The sequence below is a fragment of the Balaenoptera ricei genome, chromosome 2, assembly GCF_028023285.1.
Source record: "Balaenoptera ricei isolate mBalRic1 chromosome 2, mBalRic1.hap2, whole genome shotgun sequence".
NCBI lineage: Eukaryota > Metazoa > Chordata > Mammalia > Artiodactyla > Balaenopteridae > Balaenoptera > Balaenoptera ricei.
The window spans coordinates 72,158,245-72,174,615 of NC_082640.1; the positions used below are offsets into that span (position 1 = coordinate 72,158,245).

General features: G+C 37.4%; 1 protein-coding gene across 6 annotated transcripts in view; it reads left to right on the forward strand.

Moving 5' to 3' along the window:
- The window catches only part of CSNK1G1 (casein kinase 1 gamma 1), a 197,740-nt gene that overhangs the window by 108,879 nt on the left and 72,490 nt on the right, over positions 1-16,371 (forward strand). For 4 of the 6 annotated variants that reach the window (XR_009500810.1, XM_059913043.1, XM_059913046.1 and 1 more), the window contains exons 3-4: positions 9,027-9,067; positions 14,546-14,615. The exons of 1 other annotated variant lie outside the window; for it this stretch is intronic. Coding sequence is in view for 3 of the 5 variants with exons in the window: in XM_059913043.1 (XP_059769026.1) it covers positions 9,027-9,067; positions 14,546-14,615 (111 nt within the window). In the remaining 2 variants the exon portion in view is untranslated. Of the gene's footprint in view, positions 1-9,026; positions 9,068-14,545; positions 14,616-15,851; positions 15,860-16,371 lie in introns of those variants that run through there. One more of the 6 variants, XM_059913049.1, reaches the window with a different exon arrangement.

The following is a 16,371-nucleotide window of genomic DNA, read 5'->3' on the forward strand; positions in this document are numbered from 1 at the left end:
CCTATAAATATCTATTAAATCTATCTGGTCTATTGTGTCATTTAAAGCTTGTGTTTCCTTATTAATATTCTGTTTGGATGATCTGTCCATTGGTGTAAGTGAGGTGTTAAAAGTCCCCCACTATTATTGTGTTACTGTCGATTTCCTCTTTTATAGCTGTTAGCAGTTGCCTTATGTTTAGAGGTGCTCCTATGTTGGGTGCATATATATTTATAATTATTATATCTTCTTGTTGGACTGATCCCTTGATCATTATATAGTGTCCTTCCTTGTCTTTTGTAACATTCTTTATTTTAAAGTCTATTTTATCTGATATGAGTATTGCTACTCCAGCTTTCTTCTGATTTCCATTTGCATGGAATATCTTTTTCTATCCCCTCACTTTCTGTCTGTATGTGTCCCTAGGTCTGAAGTGGGTCTCTTGTAGACAGCATATATGTGGGTCTTGTTTTTGTATCCATTCAGCAAGCCTGTGTCTTTTGGTTGGAGCATTTAATCCATTCACGTTTAAGGTAATTATCTATATGTATGTTCCTAGTACCATTTTCTTAATTGTTATGGGTTTGTTTTTTCAGGTCCTTTTCTTCTCTTGTGTTTCCCACTTAGAGAAGTTCCTTTAGCATTTGTTGTAGAGCTGGTTTGGTGGTGCTGAATTCTCTTAGCTTTTGCTTGTCTGTAAAGCTTTTGATTTCTCCATCGAATCTGAATGAGATCCTTGCCGGGTAGAGTAATCTTGGTTGTAGGTTCTTCCCTTTCATCACTTTAAATATGTCATGCCACTCCCTTCTGGCTTGTAGAGTTTCTGCTGAGAAAACAGCTGTTAACCTTATGGGAGTTCCCTTGTATGTTATTTGTCGTTTTTCCCTTGTTGCTTTCAATAATTGTTCTTTGTTTTTAATTTTTGCCAATTTGATTACTGTGTTTCTCGGTGTGTTTTTCCTTGGGTTTATCCTGTATGAGGCTCTCTGCGCTTCCTGGACTTGGATGGCTATTTCCTTTCCCATGTTAGGGAAGTTTTCGACTATAATCTCTTCAAATATTTTCTCTGGTCCTTTCTCTCTCTATTCTCCTTCAGGGACCCCTATAATGTGAATGTTGTTGTGTTTAATGTTGTCCCAGAGGTCTCTTAGGCTGTCTTCGTTTCTTTTCATTCCTTTTTCTGCAGCAGTGAATTCCACCATTCTGTCTTCAGGTCACTTATCTGTTCTTCTGCCTCAGTTATTCTGCTATTGATTCCTTCTAGTGTATTTTTCATTTCAGTGATTGTGTTGTTCATCTCTGTTTGTTTGTTCTTTAATTCTTGTAGATCTTTGTTAAACATTTCTTGCATCTTCTCGATCTTTGCCTTCATTCTTTTTCCGAGGTCCTGGATCATCTTCACTATCATTATTCTGAATTCTGTTTCTGGAAGGTTGCCTATCTCCATTTCATTTAGTTGTTTTTCTGGGGTTTTATCTTGTTCCTTCATCTGGTACGTAGCCTTCTGCCTTTTCATCTTGTCTCTCTTTCAGTGAATGTGGTTTTTTTTCCACAGGCTGCAAGATTGTAGTTCTTCTTGCTTCTGCTGGCTGCCCTCTGGTGGATGAGGCTGTCTATGAGGCTTGTGCAAGTTTCCTGATGGGAGGGACTGGTGGTGGGTAGAGCTGACTGTTGCTCTGGTGGGCAGAGCTCAGTAAAACTTTAATCCACTTGTCTGCTAATGGATGGGGCTGGGTTCCCTTCCTGTTCGTTGTTTGGCCTGAGGTGACCCAACACTGGAGCCTACCCAGGCTCTTTGGTGGGGCTAATGGTGGACTCTGGGAGGGCTCATGCCAAGGAGTACTTCCCAGAACTTCTGCTGCCAGTGTCCTTGTCCTCATGGTGAGCCACAGCCACCCCCCACCTCTGCAGGAGACCCTCCAACACTAGCTGGTAGGTCTAGTTCAGTCTCCTATGGGGTCACTGCCTCTTCCCCTGGGTCCCGATGAGCACACTACTTTGTGTGTGCCCTCCAAGAGTGGAGTCTTTGTTTCCCCCAGTCCTGTCGAATTCCTGTAATCAAATCCCACTAGCCTTCAAAGTCTGATTCTCTAGGAATTCCTCCTCCCGTTGCCAGACACCCAGGTTCGGAAGCCTGACGTGGGGCTCAGAACCTTCATTCCAGTGGGTGGACTTGTGCGGTATGAGTGTTCTCCAGTTTGTGAGTCACCCACCCAGCAGTTATGGGATTTGATTTTATTGTGATTGTGCCCCTCCTACCCTCTCATTGTGGCTTCTCCTTTGTCTTTGGATGTGGGGTATCTTTTTTGGTGAGTTCCAGTGTCTTCCTTTCAATGATTGTTCAGCAGTTAGTTATGATTCCAGTGCTCTCTCAAGAGGGAGTGAGAGCATGTCCTTCTGCTCCGCCATCTTGAACCATAGATCGGTTTCTTGTTTTAACTACTAATTGCCTTACATTCATTTGGCTGGATTTTTTTTTTTTGTAAGAAGTTCTAGGTAGTAATTTATAAATGTACTACTTTCACTTTATGGCAAGAAATCTGACAGCTGGAGATCTAACTAAACTGGGAACCTGAGGCTTGTATGTTCCTTTATCAGCATGACTCTGAGAACTGACACCTGCTGGTTCTTTGAAATAGTGCTTTGTCTGATGAAGCTTACCATAAATGTGGTCTCTGTAGGCGACTTACTGAAACAGGAAGTCTTCACGCAGTGGATTTTATGGGTAGCTTCACATCTAAGACTGCTGCTTCAAAAGGGCTGAGTTTGGATGTAAAGCTCCCAAATCTACTATGTAATGCAGTTTCTTTTACATTAACAATAAAAGAACCCATAGCCAGGAAGTGACCTTGGGAAGCATTGTGGATTTTGTACATCAACTAAAAGCTTTGAGTGTTTGGAATTATGCCACCTCATCAATGGTATTTTTCTGTTCGGTAAACTTCCTTTCTCACAGTTATTGATATATCATTAATATATATATATAATTTTTTGTAAGCTGAAGCAGTCATTCATTTTAAATGGGCAGGATTGTAACCCTCTATCTTTGTAATTAAATTCTTCCAGAGCAAAATTTTTGTGTATCACTGAGAATAGTGGCTTAGTGTTTGTCTAGCCTTCCACTTGGCTGTGTTTTGTATTGACTTCTTAGTCTTTTTTTTTTTTTTTTTTGGCCACACCGCATGGCTTGTGGGATCTTAGTTCCCTGACCAGGGATTGAACCCAGGCCATAACAGTGAAAGCGTGGAGTCCTAACCACTGGACCGCCAGGGAATTCCCGTGACCTCTTCAGTCTTAATGATGTCCCCTGGCAAAGGAATTCATTTGAATGATGCATAGCTCAGGAGAATTATCTAGTCACCTCCAGGGCCTCTTAGGAATAAAGATAATTGCTTTTTAAGAGGGTGACATGTGTTCAGCTTGTTTTGAAATAAGCAGAGAAAGTAAGCAAACAAAAGCAAGCTAGCATTCTATAATGTATCATGTTTGGTGTTACATAAGCTGTCATGTTTGGTGTTACATAAGCTGTGTCATTATGCTTCTGTGTTTATATTCTTTTATACAGGTACAAAAATTGAAGCTGAGAGGCATTTCATAATTTCTCTGCTGCTTTTAGGTTTAGTGAGAACTTGGAGGAAGGCATCATGGTAGAGTGAAATGATTGTTGCCTACTCTCCTGGTTTTCTTTCTGTTTTCCTCTAATTAAGAGCATCAACTTTAACCCTTCTATTTTCCTTTTCCCTCATGTTTGTATGTAATCCAAAGGTTGTTAGCTTTTTCTTCTAAATGCCTTGATTATAAATCCTGTTTTTTAAAGTTATCTTCCAGGAATTATTGCATCATACCTGCAGTGATAATAGAAGTCATAAAAATTAGATTTATCTAGGACATTGCAGTTTACAAAGTACTTTCACATATTCTAACTCATGTAATCCTCATAACCACACCGTGTGATAGATGTTATTCTTTAAATATTCTACTATAAAAACTTCCTATTCATTTTCTTCGTAGGTATTCTTGTCTCTTTTATTTTATACATTGGGACCAGATTAATATTTTTAAAATACAACTTGCACCACTATACGTTTCCTCTTAGCACAAATATCTTTGGTGATTTCACAAGCTGAATAATGAAGTCAAAACTCCTGTATTCGCATTTAGGATTATCCATAATCTGATTCTAAACTAAATTTCTTTTTTAATTGCCCTAAAACTTTCTCAGAAGAACCTTCTCTGTATATCAAGTCAATTTGGTTCACTTCAGCAAGCATCTGTTACCTACTATATATCAGATACTATGTTGGTTGTTAGGGATAAAAAGATGAGTGGAACATTCTTGTCCTTAGGAAATTCACTGCCTAGTGGAGATAAAAAGATGCATGAATAACTAATTATAATATATGTATAAGTTGATGAAACTGAGTGCTGCCTCAGTTTTATTTTATTTTTTTAAATTAATTACTTTATTATTTTTGACTGTATTGGGTCTTCGTTGCTGTGCGTGAGCTTTCTCTAGTTGCAGTGAGCGGGGGCGACTCTTTGTTGTGGTGCGCGGGCTTCTCAGTAGTTGTGGCTTGTGGGCTCTAGAGCGCAGGCTCAGTAGTTGTGGCGCATGGGCTTAGTTGTTCCATGGCATGTGGGATCTTCCTGGCCCAGGGCTCGAACCTGTGTCCCCTGCATTGGCAGGTGGATTCTTAGCCACCGCACCACCAGGGAAGTCCACTGCCTCAGTTTTATAGTGTATATTTAGAAAAGGGAATTTTTTTAAAGGCATAAGAACCACCAGGAACCAAAAAGAGAGAGAGAAGATAAAAACAGGTGAGAAATTTTAACAAAATTCTGGAAGCTGGAAAGCAGTTAAGTGGAACTAATTTAGCAGTCCAGAGAAAGCTGAATGATTTAACAGGTAGGCCAGTTTGTAACATAGAATACACCAGATATCAATAAGTTCAAGAATTGGAGACAGTAGGAATTTCAAAAAGTTGGGATGCAGAAGGCGCTAAAAACAGGAAGATTAGTTGCAAGTATATACATATATATATATGGAGCAGTTGCATCGCTAAATCCCCTCCTTCCCTGGCATCGCCTGGCAGCTACTCTTTCCCACCTTCGCAGGAGATGTAAAGGTCACACTGTTGAAAGTAAACTGAGCTGTGAAAACTGGGCCGCCCAGCTGAACACAGGAAAATGAGGAAAAGGTTCCCCTCTGATTGGTGAGGCCTCCTAGACTCTGGAATAAGCAGATGCATAAGTGCCTGGGATTTCTTTGAACTCTTGTTTGGTTGTTTGTTTGTTTGTTTTTCTTCCAAAAGAAAACTATGCAGGATTTCTTTCTTTCTTTCTTTCTTTCTTTTTTTTTTGGCTGCGTTGGGTCCTCGTTGCTGCGTGTGGGCCTTCGCTGTGGTGCATGGGCCTCTCATTGCAGTGGCCTCTCCCATTGCGGAGCACAGGCTCTAGGCGCGCAGGCTTCAGCAGTTGTGGCACGTGGGCTCAGTAGTTGTGGCTCACGGGCCCAATTGCTCCGTGGCACGTGGAATCCTCCCAGACCACGGCTCAAACCCATGCCCCCTGCATTGGCAGGCGCATTCTTAACCACTGCGCCACCAGGGAAGTCCCTGCACGATTTCTATAATATAGCAAGTTTGTTTTACTATAAAAAAAAAAAAAAAAGATTCCCCCAAATCTTCAAAAAAAGTGAGGATTTAGAAAAAGTATTTACTTCAGTGTAAGAAGCTGGCTTTCAAGGTTATTCATACTCTGTTCGTATGGATTTTTCTGGTTTCATTTCTCACCATTTTCCCCCATATACTTTGTGCTCCTTTCATATTGGTCCACTCATACTTTATCACATTCTCTGCATTTTCTATCATTTCTCCACCTCAATGTTCAAATTAGTATTTTTATAAGAAATGCTCTTTATCCTCTCCTGTTCGTCCTCAAAGGCTCACCTCAAGTGCCATTTGTGCCCAGATGCTTTACCCTCCCTCATCTAAGTCATCTACTGACTTGTTCATATTTCTTTTTTTAACACTTATCACTTTACGTGATTTATTTATCAGACTTTGAGGCACCATGTGCAGGGTCTTGTGTGAGGATCTAGAATACAGTCTCTGAAGGGTGAGAACTGAGTGTTGCTCATCTTAGGTGTCTGATGTTTGCATATGAGGGGTATTAAATACCCAAATACTTTCCCTTACCTCTGGTGTCTTATTTTTCTGGTTAATCTTTTATACCTCTTTACAAAGGAGGTATAGTTATTCTAAATCAGAGATCTGATCATGTCACTACCCTACTCAGAAACCATTCATTTTAAGCTTTAAGATGGCATTGAGGACTTTCCTAGTGTGGACTCACCCTTAACTTTTCTAGTTTCTTTTGCTGCCCTAACCACTCCTTGCCCATCCCTACCCCTTCCTGATCTTCATGGTGCAACTTATGGTCCATCTACCCCAAGACCATCACCCATTCTCTGCCTAAATCGTCTGTTTTCTCATTTTTATTGTTTTGCTCATACAGTTTCTTCTCCCTGAGATGTCTTTTTCTCCCTTCTTCAACTGTTAAAATTCTGCTCATTTTTTCACACCCTGTGGGGAGGTGGTGGGAGAAAGAAAGAAAAGTACATCCTTTCTGAGACTCCTGTCATTGCCTTCTCTCTTTTCTTGCTCACAGATCAGAATCCAGATTGATTACTAGACTTACACTGATACCACTATCTCAATTCACTTTAAAAGTTGTAATCTATTTGAATTAAAGATCTGTTACTTTAAGGGTATACTTCAAAAATTAATTTAATTCTTTAACAGGGAAGTCATATTGTACTCTAAATGAGTAAGGGGTGAATTTCGGTGCCCCTACTTCCCTACCCCACAGTAATTCTTACTGCTAAAACTAGTGGGGGTGTCCAATTTGGAAAGACATCCCCCTCCCCAAACACATTTACAGTTTTAAACTTGACCACTTTCCTCTAAGCAGTAATAAGTTTTTAGGGTCAGCCCTTTGCTAAAATAGGTTTTAGGTCACAATAACAGTGCCAGGAAGGGCTTTCCTGAAAAATCTTTATGCAGCATCCTATGGCGTGGAAGAAGTCTGTGGCCAAGTTGGAGTTTTAATCTGCCTGGGAGCTGGCTGTTGCTACCTCATCTCGTCCTCTCCCGGTTGTTGGTATCCTTTTCACAATTTCATCAAATATATTTTTTAAAATGATTTTGGTGGGAACATTAATCAGAAACACAAATTAACTTTTAGAACTTAATGCAATTAATATATAGAGGAAAAAAATGGCTATTTTCTACTTTTGCTCCTTTTAAAAAAGAAGTTATTCATCTTATAACGTCTTAGGTGTTTGTCTGGCAACCTGTGAATCCTCTCTATTAATGTTTGCAGACAAAAGTTATTCCTAAATTAGTGTACTCTTCTCCACATAAAAGTACTGGGAAAACTGATAACAGTATTAAAAGTATAACGGTGTAATTTTAACTGTATTAAAAGTATAATGGCCATCTATTGTCTAGAGCTTGTTAAAAATAACCAATATTACAAGCAGCCTTGTGTTCCCAAAATGCAGGGTTTGTTTTTTTTTTCATTATCAAAACAACCTATTTTATATGAAAATTAGAAACAGTCATCTTGATACCTTAATGTACATCTTTCTGTATCCTTTTCCATGTATATATATTCAGCTATGTACATATGTATATGTACGTTTATGTGTATATATAACCTTTACCTCCATGTATTATTTAAAAAGTAGTCATACTATACTTACTTATAACTTTTAATCAGTCAAGGTTTTGAGTGTCTGAGATGTGCAGAACATGGTCTTAAGCACCATGGGGCATTGATAGATCCATTAAATAAAATCGCTACTCTCAAGATATTTATAGTCCAGCTGACTAAGATAGGACAAATATATAAGAAGCAATGTGAAGTCCAGTGCAGTGGCTGAGCTATATGGTCTATACTAAGCACTCACAAGGAATTAAAATTAGCCTTCAAGGACCAATGGAGTTGAAGAGGTAAAGGTAGCTAAGTACCCAGCATGTAGTGTGGGCTCACTAACTGATGGTTGTTGCTCTTATACTCACCCCAAGTTCTGACTCTAAGTGTCTAGTGCAGAAGAATATTGATTCCATTTCTATAAGTAGAGAAGTTGAGAGGAAAAAGGGTTACAACTGCAGGAAGAACTTTGAGTTAAGTGTTGTCCGGGTGGAGAGCTGTTTCTGCACATAGGTGAAGATGTAGAGCTTGAGTTCTGGTGAAGAGTCAAAACAGCTTTGAGAATCATTTACTTAGAGACAGTAGATGAGTTTTCCAAAAGGAGTAGGCCAATAATTGGTTTTATTTCACACTGTCCTTTATGCCAACTAAAGTTGATACTAAATACCATGACAAAAAATAAAAAAGCCTTACTTGTCAGTGAGTTAGAAAAATGAGGGTTTGTGTTTTTTGTGCCAAGAGTTAAAATCTCTCTATCTTTGTAATTCTGGCATTTCTTCTTCTTGGGTTGCCTCATAGCTCAATAGTTGGGAAATATTAAATAACAAAATGTGTGTGTGACAAAGAGATTTGTTTTCTTTTCTTTCTTTCTTTTTTTTTAATATTTATTTATTTATTTGGCTGCGCCAGGTCTTAGTTGTGGCATGTGGGATCTTTGTTGCCACGTGTGGGCTCTTAGTTGTGGCATGCGGACTTCTTAGTTGAGGTATGCATGCAGGATCAAGTTCCCTGACCAGGGATGGAACCCTGGCCCCCTGCACTGGGAGCGTGGAGTCTTAACTACTGGACCACCAGGGAAGTCCCCAAGATTTGTTTTCTTTAAAATAAAAGATTCTCATGTCTAACTTAAATTTTCAAATTCTCAAGCTGTTTTTGTTCTTGTCTTGCTGGGTCTCATTATCTCTGTTTGGCTTTTCACTTACAAATCATGTTTCATATATGTGAACAGCGTTGGGAATGTGACCTTTCTCATGACCCTGTAAGCTAAGATTTTGCTTTGCATTTCCCAGAATAAATGTCACTAAAACATATACATTCTGCTTTTCCCCTAGGTAAAAATCTCTACACCAATGAATATGTAGCTATCAAACTGGTGAGTAGAATCTGTATTTGTGGTAATTATGTTTTAGTGCTCTCACCCTTCACATAGCTTTTTACAGGAAATGATTGTAAGCATTCACAAAAATACTAATGTTATTTTTCCTTGCGTATGGTCCCACATAGTCATTTCCTTCAAACATATATAGTGTTACAGTGATGAATCACTGTATACTGTAAAACACTATATAGTTAGAAGATGATAACTATAGTGTTAGCAATAATAAATCAAAAAAAGTTAATAAAACATAACTGGAAGGAAAAAAAAACCCCCTAGTAACTGCTGTAAACTTTGTACCTTTCACAGTGCTATTTTTTTTATCATTTTCTTATTCTTGAATATGACTGATCCATTTAAAAAATGTAAGGTATTTATTAATATACTTTCGAATGTGATCATCTAATCATTGCCTTAAAAAGCTGTCAAACGTGAAAAACACATTATGTGGTCAGATTTGAAGCAAAGAGTTCAATTCGTTTTGTCAGTGCTAATCTTATGAATAACTAACCTAGTCACTGAAAATAACATCCTGTTAAAAAAGAATAATTCTATTATTTTTAAGGATGAATAGTTTTAGAAGAAACAGTTCTTTATCTTATATTTAAGATTGATGAAAAACCATTTCTAGCCATATGAAATGCTCTATATAACTAGTTTCTATGAAACTGTATAAATATTGTCCTCCTAATAAATCCTAGTACATTTCCCAGGATCCGAAGGTAGTTTTGGGCTTTATTAGTTGGAAGGCAGAGGCGTTAATAGTTGAAGGAAGTATCTTGTGGTAATTGCTGTTCTTTTCTAATGAATTGCCCCTACCACATCCACACCTGCTCTGTGGCTGGTCCTTTCCTCTCATTAAGCTTGTCTCTGGAGGAGTTAGAGTTGTCCTGTGAAGAACTGACAGGCATCAGATTAGTTTCTCTACAAAGAGGTGGACAGGGAGCAGGTCTTAGAGCAGGTAGCTCCTTGGGAACCAAGTGTTTTGTTTGCTGACTTGGAACTTTTGTTGGAGAAATGGGAGCAGGAAGAGAGACAATGCATGTAACAATGCAGACCAAATATTTTTCTCAGCTTGAATATCAAAGCATTAACTGTATATTTTTATTTATGGGAATTTGATTATTCTGTGAAAGTGTTATCTAGTTCATCTCTTTTTTACTTTTTCTGTTTTATTGTTTTGGTAAGTTGGAATAATTTTGATTCTTTGGGACTAGTAATAGGGAGAAGCAGCCCCTAAAACACTTTAAAATGTTGCCTCAATACTGTATATTTGTAATTGTCCCCTTATTTATCAAGACTTCTTCTGAGGCTTTCTGTTACGGGCAACTCATTCTATCTAGATTTCTCTTTCCAGGTTCATACTAGTCCACCTGTTTAGATAAGGTTGCATAACATTATTGACATGACTGACCATTGCATTTCACTTACATTTTATTAAAGTTTTATTCTTTGTATGGCCAAGAGTTAAAGGTAGATGGACTTCATGTCATCTAGTATGGTGTGCCTCAGTACCTCATTTCCCTTTCAAATAAACCTTAAATAAAGGCTTTTTAGAGGATAACAATCTTGTCTATGGGCCTCCTCTCTTGCTGTGGGGCTGTATTCTCTGTGGGAGATATGATGGCAGTGATTGAGCTCTTTTCACTGTAACAGCAAAATTTGCCTTCAGCATTACAGTCCTACAAGGACTACTGCTGTCAGTTTAGGATTTCAGGCAGGCATGTGTGTTCCAGAATACCCATGATTCTGGCAAATAGCCAGCCCTCTATGGAAATGTAATCAGCATCTGGCACAGAAATACAAGGAAGCCCTTGCTGGTAGTGTTTCAGTTCTACTTTGTTTAGATCTTCATTGTGGACTCTTGTTTCTTGGATTTCTAGGAACATTTTTTTAAAAATCAGATACAGTGTAAACAAACTAGTGTGATGAACCCCTCCTTTACCCCTATCATCCAGGTTTCTGGGGGTCTTTTTAACAGAGGTTTTCTAACAGTTGTTTAAAAAGTTTTCTCTCCATGCTGCTAATCCTACTGCCTTTTACAATCTTATAGATTGTTTGCAGTGTCCTTTATTCATAGTGCTTTCAGAAGAGCACTTGAAGCTCCAGTTGGTTGAGCAGTCTACGACTACGTGCTGAAGGGGTTGGCTGAAGGATGTAAGTCCTTCCGTCTGTGATAAAAAGCCCCTCATGTCTGAATATATGTGATGTGTACACCCACCTTCAGCCCTATAACTCTAAAGAGATATTGCTTTTTTTAATCTGTTAACTTATTTACCCAAGATCAGATTGAATATTTCCTATTAATGTTTCCAGTATGAAGTTTGAAGGTATTAGGTTTGAAGAAGGACCTGTGTTTTTTAAAATTCATTGACCCTTGTGGTTTGTCAGAATTCAAGACTGTTTCTGCAGAAAGAACACTCCTCTTTCTAGTGTTTAGATCAAGCTCTGGTTCCATATCAATTTGTCATCACTGTCTCTTTTGGTTTCTTGTGAATTATTAATGATTTTGCTAAAAGACAGATTCTGAAATTGGCTGCTTTGATGGTGGTATATTAGAAGATCTAAAACCCGAATAGAGACTGTGTAGCTGAAGAGATAAATGAATAAGGAAGTGACTCTACAGTATAGTCTTAAATACATTTTTTTGGACTACAAGAATCTTGAGTAACTTGAAGGCCACCTCTGATGCTTGCTGATTTTGCAATCAGAGAAGGATATGAGTTCTTTCATAGAGCTCCTTAGGGCTTTGAAGTATTCCAGCCTACCTGAATTGATTTAGGTAAAACCTTCCTAGAAGCAAAGGTGTAGACTAGATAACGTCAAGGAAAGTTCTGAATTCTGTGATTTATGGATTCTATATTTTAAGAAAAATGCAGAAAACTTCAAGTGGGCTCAGGAAGAGCCTTCAGGGGTGATCAAATAACTAAAAAATAGGACCAGTGAGGAAAGCACCGCGATGAAGAGTGGCCCCCACTTGCCGCAACTAGAGAAAGCCCTCGCACGAACCGAAGACCCAACACAGCCAAAAATAAATAAATAAATAAATAAAGTAGCTATAAAATTAACAAAAAAAAAAAAAAAAAAAAAAAAAAAAATTGAAATTACTTTGCCTGAATAAAGGAAGTTTAAGAAATGACTGAATAGCTTTGTTATTTGAAGATAGCTGTTATAGTATTCACAGGTTATTCGGGAGCTGTTTTGTCTTTGTTATTGAGGATATAAGAGAAATAGGCTAAAGTTTCAGTAAGTGGAGATTGCAGTTACATATAAAGACCTTCTAAACCATGAAACTTGTTAAACACCAGCATGAATTAATAAGGGAAGCTGTGAGACTGTCCTTCCTTTGAGCCTATATTAAAAATAAGACAAGTAACCATTCAATGGGGAGAGGACAGTTTTTTTCAACAAATGGTGTTGGGAAAACTGGAGATCCACATGCAGTGAAGTGAGACCCTTTACATCATACACAAAAATTAACTCAAAATGGGTCAAAGGCCTAAACATAAGAGCCAAAACTATAAATCTCTTAGAAGAAAACTTACGGGAAAAGCTTCATAACGTTAGATTTGGCAGTGATCTCTTGGATATAACACAAAAAAGCACAAGTAAGAAAAGATAGATAGGTTGGACTTTATCAAAAACTTCTGTGCATCAGAGGACTCTGAACAGAGTGAAAAGATAACCCATGGAATGGGAGAAAATATTTGAAAATCATATATCTGATAAGGAATTGATTCTCGAATTTACCATTTTAACCATTTTTATTTAGTTGTACAGTTCGGTGGCATTAAGTACATTCACATGGGTGTGCACCCATCACTATCATCCATCTCTATAACTTTTTTTCACCTTCCTCAACTAAAATTCTGTACTCATTAAACACCAACAGCATTCCCCTCTCCCCCCAGCTCCTGGCAACCACCATTCAGCTTTCTGTCTATGAATTTGACTATTCTAGGTACCTAATATAAGTAGAAGCATGCAGTGTTTGTCCTTTTGGGTCTGGCTTATTTCACTTAACATACCATCGCCAAGGTTCATACATTTTGTAGCATGTGTCAGAATGTCCTTCCTTTTTATGGCTAAATAATATGCCATCACACATATGGAACAAAATGTAACCACATTTTATTTATCCATCCATTTGTTGATAGATACTTGGGTCGCCTCCACCTTTTGACTATTGCGAATTATATTGCAACAAACATGGGTCTACGAATACCATTTTGAGTCTGAGTTTTCAGTTCTTTTAGGTGTATATCCAGAAGTGGAATTGCTGGATCATGTGGTACTTCTATATTTAATTTTTTGAGAAATTGCTGTACTGTTTTCCACAGTAGCTGCACCATTTTACATTCCCACCAGCAGTGCACAAGGGTTCCAATTTCTCCACATCCTTACCAACACTTGCTATTTTCTGTGTTTTTGATATTAGCCATCCTAATGGATACACAGATGTATCTTTCAGGGTAATGTTTGATTTTCTTGTTAACTAGTTGCCTGATATACTGTCAATTCAGAATGATTAGCCAGCCAATTCTTGAAGTTTGGTATAGAGCAAAGTGTGGTAGTATGGCTGCTTTATCTTTGGGCTCTTTAGAAAACTCTATTTTTAAAAACTTGAACACTGTATTAACTAAAGTTACAAGTTACATATCTTAGTTGCATTTACAGTCTTTAATTCTCTAAAGCGTAAAAATAAATATACGTAACACTGTTCCTACAGCTTTATTCATAATATTGAAAACTGAAAACAGTTCAAATGTCCAAAAGTTAAGGTTTGTGTGTATGTACACACACACACACACACACACACAATAATATATAGTTTTACTTACTGCTATGGAATGATGTCATCATCACATGTTGAATTTAAAGACATAGAACACCAAATATAGTATGCTCTCATTTATTTAAAATACGTTTTTGAGTCTATATTATATATAAATACATGTATAAATCAATATTTGGAAGAACATTCACCAAAATGTTAATAGTGCTTTTCTTTTAAATGATAGGATCTCAGGTTATTTTTACTTTCTTTCTAATTTTTGTGTGTATGAAATTTTTTTCCTGAGCATATATCATTTTTCTATAAATAATAAAACCATTTACTACCCAAAATTCATAATAAAACAAGAAGGAAATACTTGCTGGTATTTAATTAAAAGATTTGGCACCTGGTTTCCTAGGAGAATATATTTCAGAAGAATACTTCATGGTGAGAGAGCTATCCTTGAGTGATGTCTCATACAGAGTATTTTTATTTAAATATCCATGGCAGGGATTGTATATAATTCAGCTTCATCTTCCCCTAGATGTGCTTTCAAAGAGAAATTGTGGTAAGAAAATGCTATTATATATGAATATCATCTCTAAAATATTAAGTGGTCTTAGCCCTGGTTTACTCTGAAAACCTAGGAATGAAAAAACTGTCTAAATCTGATCACAATTTCTCTTCTTGGGTTTCAGGAACCAATAAAATCACGTGCTCCACAGCTTCATTTAGAGTACAGGTTTTATAAACAGCTCGGCAGTGCAGGTAAGTCAATGTTTCCTCCATTTATTCAGCATATAGCTTAGCTGGAAGCCCTAACACATGTAAATTTTCTTGTCTACCCTTTTTGCCAGACCATGTATCTCCCCTACTTGCTGGATAGGTAAATACACATAGTCAACTAAAAAGCTACTTACTCTCTGGCATCTAGAAGGGCAGTTGAGTTGATTAGGGGTCTGTGCTACCATGCCTGCCCACAAACCAACCTGTGAATGCTTTCATCCACCTGAAATACACATGGTATGGTTTTTGCTTTTTGGTAGTTTATTCATTCTCTTTTCATTCCTTTGTGTATACAGAAAGAAAGGAGGAGGTGTTGGTAATTTTCAAGCTGTTTTTACCACATTGAGACTATATATCCATTTTAAAGACATACTACTAAAATATATCTTCTGAAATACGTTAACACTGTCACTTTATCTATTGTTCTCATTAATTTGGAAGACCTATCTATATGATTGTAATAACCTATGACCTCTGAGGATTTTTTAAAAATTAAGTTTATAATTTTTAAAAAATTCCTGTTTTTTGCCAAAAAGGTCAAATTTCTGAAATATCTTACTGGCTTACAGAAAAATATATTGACTGAACAAATGTTACCAACCCTAAGGAGGTTGAACCCATAGGATTCCTTTTGCAGAAGATGAAATCCTTCAGTGCTAGTTTAATTATTTGACATTAATAGACATTCCTCTGCTTTATGCTTCTTCAATGTGACAGTTTTTTGTGAATGACTGAAACATAGTTTCTATTTCAAGTACCATTATTGAAGGAATTTGAGTTTCACTTCCTAAAATATATACAATTATATAAGAGCCACTGGGTGTTATTCAAGTCATCTTATACCCTGACCATGGCAATAATCAGCCATAGTCAAAACCTAGGGAGGCCAGGATGAGCATTTGTCTTTCATTGAACCTAACATGAGTTCTTGCAGACAGCTCAAATGCGTTCATCTCAGCTGTTATATGCTGCCCCTCCACTGCTCACCTGCAAGTCTTCTTTTAAGCTACGTGTCTTCAATTCCTTCAGTTTTTTGCATTATGTGATTAACAGGTACTTCACTGTCATTGTTCCACTAGGAAGCATGAATGTACACACGCACACACTCCTGGTTTTGTGATGTTCCTCTTAAATGAGCCTCATAAAACAGCGCCAATAACTCTGGATTTGGAGACAGTGGGATTATTATCTTCCTTGATCTAGACACAATAGTTCTATTAATTTAGGTGAGCTATTTTAACAGCCATTTTACATAGTTGACTTTTATGCATTTATGGAGTTCTACTCAGTTGAAACCTTTATGTCTTTTTTACATAAGCTGCCATCAACCAAGGCTTTCTGAATTTTTCTGGTTATATAATTGATTTTGATCACCTGAACCTCCTAAGTGTCATCTTATTTTATCCCATTATTACTAAGTATTGGGATGCTTTTCAATCCGAATTCTGTTACTGATGATTACATATTGACTGTTTTTTAATTATAACTGCATATCCCCCCTGCCCCTTCCCTAAGACTACTATAAGCTCCTTAAGAACAGGCTTGTGCCTTCTTCACCCTGGTGTCTCAAATGTATCTCAGGACCCTACATAGTTCTTTCACATAATAGGAAGCTGGGAAGAATTCTGGTGACAGAAGGAACTTAGGAAGATTTGATAAGCATGCGTTTTAGATTTTTACCAAGTTATTAAGAAAAATATTCCCTGGGGATGGCTAAAAAAGGGAAATTATTTATTTA